General features: G+C 38.9%; 1 protein-coding gene across 2 annotated transcripts in view; it reads left to right on the forward strand.

The window, feature by feature from the left end:
- The first annotated feature begins 229 nt into the window (after positions 1–229).
- GPD2 (glycerol-3-phosphate dehydrogenase 2) overlaps positions 230–13854 on the forward strand; it is a 230804-nt gene continuing 217179 nt past the window's right edge. For both annotated transcript variants that reach the window (XM_063429620.1, XM_063429621.1), the window contains exons 1-2: positions 230–425; positions 13721–13838. In XM_063429620.1, the coding sequence (XP_063285690.1) occupies positions 13740–13838 (99 nt within the window). In that variant the 5' untranslated portion in view covers positions 230–425; positions 13721–13739. The remainder of the gene's footprint in view (positions 426–13720; positions 13839–13854) is intronic.

The raw sequence follows: 13854 nt of genomic DNA on the forward strand, positions 1-13854 counted from the left end.
TATCACACTTCCTTCCTGCACCCATTTAACGATCACTGTACTCAGAACTCTGCCTGACTGACTGGCACAAACTATGCCTCAGGCAGACTGGGACTCAGAACGTTATGTTGCAACATTGAGTGCTGAACATTCTGTTTTACTATTGGCCGATAGTGTGCCTTACTATTGGCTGACAGTGCCATCAGTTAAACACTCTGCTTGTTTTACTTCCGTGTTTGGGTGATGGGCTTTTTTTGTGACACTCATGTCTCCTGTCCATTCCAGGCTGAAATGAACAGGTGGCCAGTGGATGCTGACAGTGTGCTGCCCAGATCTTGGTGCTGAGGATTGCTGCATGGTGTTTTTGCTGCTGGGGATCAACAGCCCTCAGCCCTGAATAGCCCTGAGGTTTTTCTGATCTATATTGTATAAAGTGTGATTTGCTGGTGAGTATATGTTCTTATGGTTCAGTGTATAAATGATTGAATCTTTTTAAAGATAATTTGTAAGGTATACATGTACCCTTGATGGCTAAAACCCTGCTGTAATGAATTGCTTTTAATTTGATGCCAAGACTGCATTAAATAGAAATATATTCAGTCTTAGTTTCTGCCTCTAGTGCCATACACACACTATATACTTGTGAAACTGTTGTCAGTATTTAGAAGTAAAGAATAATTATTTGCTAAAGTTCTAAAAATGGGGCAAGCCTCATGAACATTACTTTGGTTTCCATGGTGACTGCACCACTCTTTGCCCCAAGGGTAACTCTTTATACATAACACCCTATTGTGTCTGGTTTGTTGTAGTCATGCAGCCACACAAAAGAAAGTCAATTCTACATCCCAAGTGATTTCTGCTTTAAAGAAACTATTGCAGTAGGCACAAGGATGTAAACTATTTTCAAATAGTAGATGTAATGAATATATGCTGAAATATTGCAGGTATTTACGAATGATTGGGGTGTGCAATTCTGCAGAAGAAATAAGTAAACTCAGTATAAGATACCATTGTAGACAAACTTAAGGGACCACGTGGTGCTGTAATACCAAGTGCTGCTATGTAGATGTTTAGGGGCCCTGAGATAGTTTTTTGTTGTCAGCGGTCATTGTATTAAATATTAAACCCTTACTTTCACATTGTCTTTTTACAACTAGCAAATACAATGGCAGTTACAACAGGAGGAAACACAAACTTCTACAACTCTAGTACCTCACAGGAAGCTGCTAAGCTTCTACAGTGGTTAATAAGTGATTTTAATTATTATACACACTATTTATTGGGTGGCTCTCTTATACTGCACTAAGGTCTGCAGTGCGAGTTTTCTGTCTTAATTTACAGTCGTTAAACTCACATCACTTCATATACTACTTTTTAAATCACTAACTTATACACTTCCTGTACTCCCTTTTATTGTACATTATTGTGGATTTATGTGTATGTTTAATAAACTTGTTAACAGTGATTTGTTAATAAATAACTGAATTATTAAGGTGAACATGCAGCAGACACGCTAAGTACACGTGCTTTGTTCTAAGGAAGTATGACTCAGGATTCATTGCATAATCTTCGATTGTATGAAGGGTTTTCTGTAAGTGCTGTTGGATTTGCTATAACTATATGATGTTAGTTTAAGGTGAAAGCCTTCAATGATTACCCATACATCACAATTGGAGGGTATTTGCACAGCATGACTTAATTCAATATTTTATTTTGCCGTTTTCAGGACCAGTAGTCTTATTTAGAAAATTAAAAAAAACAAATAAAGGCTGGCTGAATGAGGATGCAAACATATAATAATATGTAGGCCTCTTTCCTGGTTGGTCAGGTGTGTTGATAGGGTAACCTTGCAACAACCTGGAGATTGCTAAATTTGAAATGATGAAAGTTTAAAGATTATGTGATATTGCTACATAGAAAAAACACATCTAATCCATTATACATTGTAACAGCCAAATTCTTAGTAAATGTATGTATAAATGTGATGACATGGCTGTATTGATCAGTGGGCTTCTTCTCAATACCCTGAATATAGTTGGTAAAAATCTACCCTAGAATGTTCCCATGTCTGTGTATTTTAAACCTTCTATTTACAGTGCGTGCTGCCACTGGTTGTCACTAGTTATCACCAGCTGGTGAACTTTTAGTTTAGTGTCCTTTGGAATGCAGTCTCAACCTTCCTTCAGCGGATCAATTAACTGAGTAAGTTTATGTTGTGATCATCAACACTCATTTATACCCTTGGTGGAGCAAAGTTATGGACAAAGGACAAATGTCACCTAAAAAATACTTTCAATGTAATAATCCTTTCATCAAGTATTAAAAAGAAATATAATATATATATATATATATATATATATATATATATATATATATATATATATATATATATACATACAAAAATTGATAGGAATTGCACTCCAGCTATCCTCAAGTGTCTGCCCGGTGCTAGGCTGCACAAATGTATACCGTATAGAAAAAAGCCAGCACTCAAGGACTTTACAGTTTATAAAAAGTAAAAACCTTTTATTCCAACTTGTCTGAAGGTCGACGTTTCAGTCCACCGTTGTGGACTTTCATCAGGACCTGATGAAAGTCCACAACGGTGGACTGAAACGTCGACCTTCAGACAAGTTGGAATAAAAGGTTTTTACTTTTTATAAACTGTAAAGTCCTTGAGTGCTGGCTTTTTTCTATACGGTGTGTGTGTGTGTATATATATATATATATACACATTATTTAAATTAAAGGAGCACTATAGTCACCAGAACAACTACATTTTATTGTATTTGTTCTGGTCAGTACAATCATTACCTTCAGGCTTTTTTTCAGTAAACACTGTCTTTTCAGAGAAAAAGTAGTGTTGATATTACAGCCTAGAGGCACCTCCAGTGGCCACTCCTCAGCTACTGGAGGTGCTTCCTGGTGCAGTGTTGCACAGTGCGACCGACATTCAGTGTCTCAACCCGCGGCATGCAGACACTGAACTTTCCTCATAGAGATGCATTGATTCAATGCATTTCTATGAGGGGATGTTGATTGGCCAGGGCGGTGTTTACCTTGTGCTGGCTCTTCCCCTAAGCTGCCTCCTTGACCATCTCAGTCAATCCAATGCTTTCCTATGGTGGTATAGATCACCACTTCTGATGATGTCAGTCAAGGAGACAGATCGGGGCAGAGCCAGCACCAGCAGACTGGAATAAAGGTAGGATTTTACTATATTTAGGGAGGCAGTGGGGCTAGATGGTAGTTTTAACACTATAGGGTTCTTTAGTGTTCTTTTAAGTGTATGTAAAAAAAAAAAAAAAGAGATAACGTATCCCTACCTTATATACTTATAGTATATCACAGGATCCTTCCGTTTTGAAAACTGACAGTTAATCTTTATGGTCTTGCCTGATTCACTCACTGTACAAAAGCAGGGCAGGCAATACACAAGGTCGGTTTTTGAGGTGGCACTATCGTCCTTCCTGTGATATACTAAAGGTTGGAATGAGATTGATTTATTTATTTTCATTTACTTCCTTTTAATACTTTGATGAAATTATTTTATTTAAAATATTTTGATGTGACAATTGTCCTTTAAGCAGGTTATGGTTACGTTTTGTTATGTTGACTACCAAAGTTTAGTAATGGACACTGAACTTAAAAAGAGTATTTTATCTCATTCATTAAAAGATTTAGAGTGAGAACTGTTTCCTTGTTTTTGGCTTCTATTCTTTGGTGACTTCGATTCTGCTTGTGACAGTGGCAAGTGGCAATACGTTGATCCTTAAGAGGTTGGACAGGAGATGTTTGTCGGAGAGCCACAGCTCTCCAGGTGTTCTTTTGGGGTCTATTTAACTTTTGGATATACTGGATAATAAAGCTATATTGGACACGTCTTCATCATGTGTATATATAGTGTAGAAAAAAGGGATTTCTACTGTTTGTGTATAGTATGAATACAAAGATAGGATGAGACAGTGTAAAAGTTGTACCAACATTTTCAAAGTTTTTTCAAATGACTTAATAGAAACTAAAAATGAAACAAATCATGGTTTCTTCACTTTACCATGTGAAACCAAGAAGAGGAATTTATTCGCCTTTAAAATAAAGGCTCATGGAGCCAAAATGTAATTTAACCCCTTAAGGACCAAACTTCTGGAATAAAAGGGAATCATGACATGTCACACATGTCATGTGTCCTTAAGGGGTAAAGCAATGTAATTCAAAAGTTCCTTTACCCACCGATTTGTAGTTTTTTTTTTTTTTTTTATTAGGGATCACTTTGAAATCCAGATTTGATAGTGATGCGAATATGTATGTTCAACTATACTTCACCTCGCAGATCCCAGGCGTTGAATGCGCCATTTGGTCACACGTCCTTCTTCTGTATAGCAATACGCATGCTGCCTGCTCTAAGAACACGTCCTTAATTGCCGAAAGTTCGGGGAATGTCACATCCAGTACGGAGTTGTTCACATCACACAGGCAACCTAATTTCCACACTTTTTTGGGTTGCAGGGGTGACGTGGAACAATTAGAGCCTAAGTAACCCTATTTTGACCTTTTGTGGTTTCTACCTTGGTTCTCGGTTAGTGCGGTCCTTCTGTGTATATTCTGGTATTGACCGTGGCTAGTTTATAGGAATTTTGAATATCTCTGTGTTCCTGACCCTTCTTGTCACGTTTTACGACTCTGTATTTCTGACTTTGGCTATTTAGCAGACTTTTTCTCACATTGTTTATTACATTCTGTACGGCCACTCTAAGTCTTGGTAAAACATCTATCTCTGTTTCTCCTGTTAAGCTTCCCATTTCCTACTTGTATGGGTATACGTTCCGTGACAGTAAGGACAGAAGTTACCTTTGATAGAAAGTGGAAAAAATGTATTTATTTGTTTTTAGGTTTTAAGGAAAAAAAGTTATATTCACCGTCCTTTTACTAGTGTGTTCCTTTAATGATATATGGATCTTGGTGAACTGTGGGCCATGACCCTGCCCTCTACATTTCTGAAGTAAGAGACTGCTCCTCTTGTATTACTGCCATGGTACCCAATACCCTGACATCTACTAAAAAGATACAGAGTTCAAATGGTGGCAGATACCAGACTATTCTAGGTAGAAAGGTCATGCTTGCTAAAGATGAAGTGTAGCAGCTGTGATAGGATCTAAAATTGTGTCTCTTTGGTGTATCCTAATTTCTCCTCCAATTGCTATGTTTAAAAAGTCATGATAAACATCCACAGTTCAAACACCTATTTTTTTGTGCTGTTAATTTCCTGGATATATTGTGCTAGGAAACGTATTACATGTAATTCCAAAGATGAAGGTTTCTTCACCTCACATAAAAACAAGAATAACTAAACAAAACTGAAACTCTGCATATGCCTATTAATATAAAATGAATGTACAGTGGGACCTCGGTTTACGAATGTAATGTGTTCTCCGGGACGTTTCTTATTGCGAAAAATTTGTAAACCGAAACGCGGTGTCCCATAGGAATGCATTGAAAACCAATTAATCCGTTCTGGAGGTCAGAAAAAAGTCAAAATGAGCTAACATGGAAACCAACCCACAATGCAGAACACACAGTAAAAGGCACGCAAACGACAAAGCTCAGCTCCCTACCTTTCCACAGCTTGAGAAATGCACCAAAAAGTCCCTAAACAACTGAAAACATTTTCCAGAATGGCTCAAAAACTCGATGCAAAAGCCGCTCCAACACCTCCACACTCTACGCCACGTGCTACCCACAGGTTCCGGCATGGAGGGGGCGGTGCTATAAACCTCCCAGGTGCAATGCATCCTAGGGAAACTTGCTTTGTATTGCGAAACAAACATTTTTTAAACCGAGGCATTATTTGCATTTGTAAACCGAAAATTATGTTAACCGAGGCGTTTGTAAACTGAGGTCCCACTGTATTGATACATCAGGGGTGTGGAGATTTAGCAGAAATTGGAGCAGACATGCCTCGGGCAAGAAGTGGAGTTGGAGGCTGGACATCAGAAATGATAGCCGCTTGGTCGAAATAAGAGCATTTCAGGCACTCTGTCCGACCCTCAGAATGCGAGACCACATGCTACCTGTAGTTCCCCTGCCGCTTGCCTGTGGCAGGGCTAAAGGAAGACTAAAACTGCCTGCCCTGCGCCCGGAACTGTGTGTCCCCGGGCTTTGGGCAATAGGAATTCCATATTCCTGTACATACAACACATTGATCATTAACAATATGCTTTATTTTATTAAGCCCTACAGTATAATATTAGAAGATTAATACTCACACTGTATGCAACTATAGTTGCAGATACACTGATTACATTCATTTTATGACATTCTACAATTAGAGAATTAAAATCCTCTCAGCAAGGCTCAACATTTCAGGTGTATTCATTGCCCCCAGCTGTCAATAGTGTGTGCTGTGAGGGGAAAAAAGGCTTTTTTTACAGGTTCTCTTGGGATCTCGCAGGATCCTCCATAGATATTAGTGTTGTACTCTCGCGCATGACATGGACTTGTGGCAGTTGAAGAGGATCCACTGAGTAAAGATGGTGGCGACTGCTTCACATAAATAAATCTTACCTTCCCCTGCACCCCCAGCCCACCGTACTGCAAGTAGCCATCAGGGGTCACCATCAGGGCTCTTTGTATATTTTGGATTTGAAACCCCAGCGTTCAGATGCATGTTTACCATTGTTTTTAACCCCTTAAGGACCAAACTTCTGGAATAAAAGGGAATCATGACATGTAACACATGTCATGTGTACTTAAGGGGTTAATGTGCTTAGTAAGTGATATTATTCTATGCTTTCACCATGTAAAACATTTAACAAAAATATTGTATGATGCAGAGATACAAAGTTTTTATCTGACACTTACACATTTATTAAAGTGCGAATTCAAAGTGAATTAAAAGTGAATTTCAAATTTAAGGCCTGTGTAGCTAAAACTAAAAGCTCAGTGGACTTGGAGAATTGTCCCAGTTTGGCAATTTAACCTTAAAACTTTTGAGATTTTGGCAGTGGAATGTCATTTTCTCATGTTCTTTTTGAATATTAGTGATTGCATTTAACCCCTTAAGGACACATGACGTGTGTGACACGTCATGATTCCCTTTTATTCCAGAAGTTTGGTCCTTAAGGGGTTAAGGAGATTTTGTGTAAATACAATTGTTCCATTGAATGACATAATTTAGTTGTAGTTTCTATTTCTTGAGTTTACCAGTTTAGATAGCTGAACACATGCTAGTTTATGTGCACTGAATCATAGGTTAACAAATGTAAACCTCTTTAGTTTAGAAAAACGTCGCCTGAGAGGGGATATTATAACATTATACAAATATATTTGGGGCCAATACAAACCATTGTAAGGAAATCTATTCACAAATCAGACTTTACATAGGACACTAGGTCATACGTTTAGACTGGAAGAAAGAAGATCTTGTCTAAGGCAAAGAAAAGGTTGTGGAATTCTCTCCCTGAAGAAGTGGTTTTATCAGAGTCCATATAGATGTTCAAACAGCAACTAGATGCATACTTGCAAAAACAGAATATTCAATGATATAATTTTTCAATGTAGGGTAATAGCTTCTTGATCCAAGGATAAATCTGACTGCAATTCTGGAATCAAGAAGGAATTTTTTTCCAAGTTTGTTGCAAAATTGGAAGTGCTTCAAACTGGGTTTTTTTTTTTTGCCTTCTTTTGGATCAACCGCAAAAAAACTAATGTGAGGATGGCTGAACTTGATGGACGCAAGTCTCTTTTCAGCTATGTAACTATGTAACTATGTAATATCTTGGAAGACAAAAAAAACTGCAATTAGAACAATTTAAAAAAACTATTAAAAAAATAAAAATAAATTTGGTCAAGGCCAGCCACGTTGAGAACCCACTAATTGTTTATAGCAGCATACTCTGCTGTAGCACATTTATAGATTCCAGGTTGAACTTGGCAGGTTGTAGATGCTCCAGGAGATATTGTGCTTTGATTCATGCAACTGTGAAATTGCTAGTGTTAACTGCCCATTATTAATAGTATATGATGGAAATCGAATGCAGGTCATACCTTGTTTTGGGTCTTTCACCTTACTCAAATCCCCTCTGCATATTTCATCCTCTTTAGTGCAATGTACTTATGGCATTTATGTAATATTTGCCAATACTTGCTGTTTTTGTTTGTCCATCCTTTGTTTCAATGTTAAGAGTAAAATCTTTAGAACAGAAACAAAACTGGTCTGATAAGAAAAAAAGTTCTGTTCCTGAAACATTCCAATAAATGTTGCTTTCTTATTTAACCAATGGGTCTGATTAGTAAATAGTGAGTTTTGTTATCAGATTGCACGATGCGGCTAATGTCATTGAAGTGAGATGAAGAATTGCTTAAATAGGAGCAGTGGGTAACCCTCTGAAAAATGACATGTTGCTTTGTGTGATTATTTTATCATCTTGTTTTTGATTGTTTTTTTTTTTTTAGCAAATAAAACCCTTTTAATGCTATAAGGTTGACATAAATAACTTGGAATCCGTTAAGATCCCAACCCAGTCCTCAAGTGCACCCTACCAGTCCAGGATTTAGGGATTATCCTGTTGTGTCTAAGGTGTTTTTTTTTTCTTTCTAAAAACACATTAGACATAACTAGGTAATCCATTAATCCTGAACTGTTAGGGGGTACTTGAGGACTGGGTTGGGAACCACTGGTTTAGATGCTCACTTATAATTTGAAAGATGTAGATAACCTCATAACAAATACAACACAAAAGTGCTTGCCCACTATTTATTTAGACACTTCTTCACCATGTCCAATGTCATTTTAAAGGGACACTATAGTCACCTGAATAACTACAGCTTAATGTAGTTGTTCAGGTATGATCTATAGCTCCCTGCAGGCAATCTAATGTAAACACTGTATTCAGAGAAAATACAGTGTTTACATTGATAGGAATACCTCCAGTGGCCGTCACTCAGCCACCAGTGACAGCCACCAGAGGGACTTCCTATCATGCAGGGCCCTAAAAAGGCCCTGTACACGTCAGACATATTAAAATACGTCAGACGTGTGCAGGAGAGAGAAGGCACTGTGTGCGCGCCTTCTCTCTCCAGCCTGTCAGCAGAGGAAGGGGGCGGGCAAAGACCGCGAGCTGAGCTGTCAGCTCAACTCGCGGCCGCGCACACCACGCGCATGCGCGGTAGTGCGCTCAGGACTTCAGAGGGCGGGCCCCTGAATGCAGCCCTCTGAAGTATGTAAGCTTGTGCAGCGAAGCCGCACAAGGGAGCAATGACGCTTCCAAATAGAAGCGTCTGATTGCTCCCTGCTCGCGCCCACCTATTTCGTCATTTTGACGAAATAGGGGCCGCGGCTTCACGAGGCTCCCGGCGCTGGAACCAGGTGAGTAAATTCGGCTGCCTGGAGAGTCCCTTTAAAAGCAGTGATGTGGACCTTTACATTCAGTACCACATTTAACGCCTTGAGCAATAATGGCTACAAATAATGTCTTGTTACTGTTTCATATTGGTTTTGAGTAAATGTGTTCTAATCCCACTTAAACAACTGCCTCAACTGAATAGCCAACTGGGATCGTATGCACACAGACAGCTCACTCTATGTCCCTGCAGAATTTATGGAGTTTAATTAAATACATGTTTTGTGCCATTCCATGTTCTATTTTTTTCACTTGCTACTTTTTTGACCTTTTATTCCCTCATAACAAGCAATTGACCTGACCCACAAACTCATTTTAATTAGGAAGACTGGCCCCTATCCGGAGTTTCTCTCCCTCTGTTCTCCCTCAAAGTGTGCTGTCAGTGTGTAGTCTGTCCAGTGGTATATTTTGGTTTGGTGCTGCCATAGGCATGACTAAACCTGGGCACCCCCCTAATCTAATTTTTCCCCACCCCTACCGGTCAAGGCTGCACCTCTTTCTGATTAAGAACCCACCCCTTCCTCTTTAGACTCCACTTTGTTTTACTCCTTTTAAAGCGATACTATAGTGCTCTTCTTGTCTTCTCATTCCAGTGAGTCTCAGCCAGGAGAGGAAACAGCTCAATGATAGAGACACACATATTATTATTTACTTAATTCTTTATTTATCGCCAACAAATTCCCTAGGGCTGTACAATGGGATATCGCCCAAGAATCTCTTCAGGGGAATTGGGACGGGTTGGGCAGGGTCCTTAGGCTTGTTACCAGAACGACACTCGCATTACTGCTGACATGAGGTACTGAGGGGTGGGTCACGAAACGTGTGACCTAAAACGCAGATTTAAGTAAAATAAAAGAACACCAAAACCAAAGAAATGTATTACTGCACCTTAGAATGGGCTTTTTTTTTTTTGTAAATTCTTTATTATTACGAACAGGTGAGTACAGAAACAAACCATCATACACCACAACAGTGTATATACAGCAAGTCAGTTCGAAATTTAACATCAAAAGTAAGCATTTTTATCTTCTGATCATCTGGTATGCAACAAGCGTCATATGGTTGTTCATTAGCCAATAAAGCGTAGGCAACTCTAGCAAAGTGACAAGTGAACAAATATAGTTAGATGCATCGTTAAAAGCTAATGCCATTCCAGTAACATCAAAAACCTCTCAATGAAAGCTAAATAATGGGATAACTTAGGGCCTCTATTCCGTGGCACCTTCAGGTGGCCCGGTTTTAAGTCTAATAGTCGGGAGGGAAGGTAGTGTTCATATTTGTAGTCATAACGAGATGCGACATACATGACTGAGGGCCTCATCGTAATCCTGCGTGGGAGCAGTGTCGAGGACATGTGAGTATTTATCGATGAGCTAAGTGCATTGTGTAGCAATTGAGGGTGTGATTGTCAAGCACATTCAGTGCACCACTAAGGGTGTAACCCTCAAGTCTTCGTCCTAGTCTAGGGTCTCCTGGGGGAGAACCTCCAGTGGCTACTTATGTTACAGGAGTGGTTTAGGTGAGTCTGTCCCCTTCGTAGGTCCATCAGTCAGACGCCTGATGGGGTGCCTTGGAGTGTCGCAGGGCGTATGTTATGTTCCCTTCCCCTCGTCGGTCTATTGAGTCATACTATGGAGTCGTTGTTCAGTTCGTTTAGTGTCCCAGTCATCCCTGTAATCCGTTGTTAGTTGTTTATTTAATGTTTTGGGGGGTGATGGCACTGGAGTGCCTCTCCGGTGTCTACTACAAAGTTCTCCTATAGCTCACGCATCCTCACAGTCAGGTACCCCCGTTCCGGCCCCCCTGGGGCAGTCCGAGCCGCCACCACTGAGTCCCAGAGATGGTAGAATGGCCTTTTTAACATAAAAGTGAAAGGTCAGGAACAAGCCGAGGTCAGGGACACAGAAAGAGACAATAACAAGAACACAGGACACCTCGAAACTAAAGTAGGACTTTGGGACAGGATCTGAAATATAGGACTGTCCTTCCAAAAATGCGACCTTCCAGGCTTGGACACAGGGAATATCACAGGGACACAGGGAATATCATAACATGTCCCAGTTTCATTATCACTGCTCCATCAAATATTTTCTGCTTGGTATACATGCAGAACTGCTTTATGTTTTCCCATGGATAAGACGGCAGGCCTTTTTAGTGAATATCTTTAGGAAGGAGTCAGACATCTCCACTGTCACTCTGTTCACCTCTATCACTATGATGTTAAATGTGTCAATGTTTTTCTAGATCAGAGAAGGGGACCTGTGTTCTTAGAACTCCTCGGCTCTTCTTGATATTCAAGAAAGTGATTCAGAATTTTCCAATCTAAAAACCACAAAGTTCTGTCAAAATAAGGATCCACTAAGTGTATTTGTAAACCTATACACTTTGACGTCACAGAAGCAGTCAGCTAAAAGTGTCAAGGAAGATGTTTTAATTTGGGCAAAAGCATTTTTTTTCTTTCTAAATTCTTGGACGGATCTTCTTATTTTTAAAAATCAACCTGTCCCATGCTTCATCAACAGTCTCTTTACTCAGTGGAATTTGAGGTTTACATATGAAGTAATTCCTTATTCCAGTGGTAAGAGAAACCACGTACATGAATAGAAGACTGTCTGTCTGTGTACCAAGACTTGTATCACATGGCAGCAGAGTATGTCTTATGAAAATGGCATGCTTAGAATAGGCTCTTAAGACTACGCCAGTGAACCTGCTACCCTTGCAATTCAGTGGTCTCAGATTGCACTGATCATAAGGCTGTATTCTTTACAACGTGATTCATTGCACATGGATTGTAAACCTCTAGGAAATATGTGTTGAAGTGTTTATCAAAATATGCTGTCAAAAAAAAAAAAATATATATATATATATATATATATATAATACAATGTTAAACAGAAATCTGCACACCAGTCAAGCCATAAGACTTGCTTTTCCCACAGAAATCACACATTTGCAGTGATGTTACTACCGCAAAGGATTCTGGGTGGGCCTATGCAAATCACAAATCACATTTTTGTCTCATTCCATTTTAAACATGGATTCTTTTGAGTCTGTTATATATTTATTGTTTATCAAAATATGCTGTCAATAAAAAAGATAAATATATCTTGACCGCATATTTTGATAAACACTTCAACACGTATTTCTTAGAGGTTTACAATCCATGTGCAATGAATCACGCCGTAAAGGATACAGCCTTATGATCAGTGCAATCTGACACACATATATTTTAGTGCAATAATAATAATAAAATAGAATATAAAAGTAAAAAAAAAAAACTCATATCATAAAATAAATAGCAAGATAACGTTGTACTAATTTAGGCTGGGTTCTTATCTGTGTGATATGCGATTTAAAATATCAAAGTGATGCATTTCATCTTTTCTAGTATTCTATTGCGATTACAAAAATGGTTTGTTGTGTTTGATAAATAATTGTGACTATATAGCACCTCCCTCTAACATTCCTTCTAGGAATTTATGGGAGGTGCTATGGTTTTAGAGGTGCCTCCTGTGACAGTGCTCGGCATGGAGACACTGAACTTTCCTCTGTAGAGATGCATTGAATCAATGTATCTCTTTGAGGAGATGCTGATTGGCCAGGGCTGTGTTTGGTGTGTGCTGGCTCTGCCCCTGATCTGCTTCCTTGAAAAGCTCAGCCAATCCAATGCTTTCGTATGTGAAATCATTGTGATTGGCTCAGAACACCACTTCTGATGATGTTAGCCAAGGAGGCAGATCAGGTGGAGAGCCAGCAGCAGCAACTGAAATAAAGGTAACATTTTGCTATATTTAGGGGGGCAAAAGGATGCCAGGGGGGCTCAATGGTGGTTTTAACACTATAGGGTCAGGAATACATGTTTTTGCACCTGACCCTATAGTGTTCCTTTAACTTCTAGGTGAAGATGGAGTAATATGAATATTTAGACTTCTTGGCTGTGTTGTCTGGTGATTGTTACCTAACTGGCAGCAGTAAACTACTATTTAGAGCAAGATATAAAAACAAGACAACACTTATAACTGACAAACTGCTGTAGCAAGAACCAAACAAAAATGGATGTTCATTACAAAAGCTTAAAATCTTCTTTACAGTTACAACTTTAATTCTGTTTAAAATGATATTCCGTTATTGCATTAAACTCTAACATTAATATTAAACTTCCAGTAAAATACTCCCTTTAAAGCATTATTTTAATGATAGGTGAATAATGCATTGCAGTGAAAGGGTTAAATGTCTCAAGGACTGTATGTATGTTTAACATTGAATGAAAATTCCCAACAACGCTTTCTTTCTCTTTCTACCAAACAGAAGGAATGACTGTATTTTATTTCTTATTTATTTAGGTTGTTAGAAGAGGAAAGAATGGCATTTCGCAATGTGGTTAAAGGGACGCTTCTTGTTGGAGGAGGTGCTGTTGCAACTGTTTTTGGTCTATCTCAGCTGACGGATACAAGAAAAAAGGTATATTTATTTTTTT

This window comes from Pelobates fuscus, chromosome 8 (assembly GCF_036172605.1).
Source record: "Pelobates fuscus isolate aPelFus1 chromosome 8, aPelFus1.pri, whole genome shotgun sequence".
Classification (NCBI taxonomy): domain Eukaryota; kingdom Metazoa; phylum Chordata; class Amphibia; order Anura; family Pelobatidae; genus Pelobates; species Pelobates fuscus.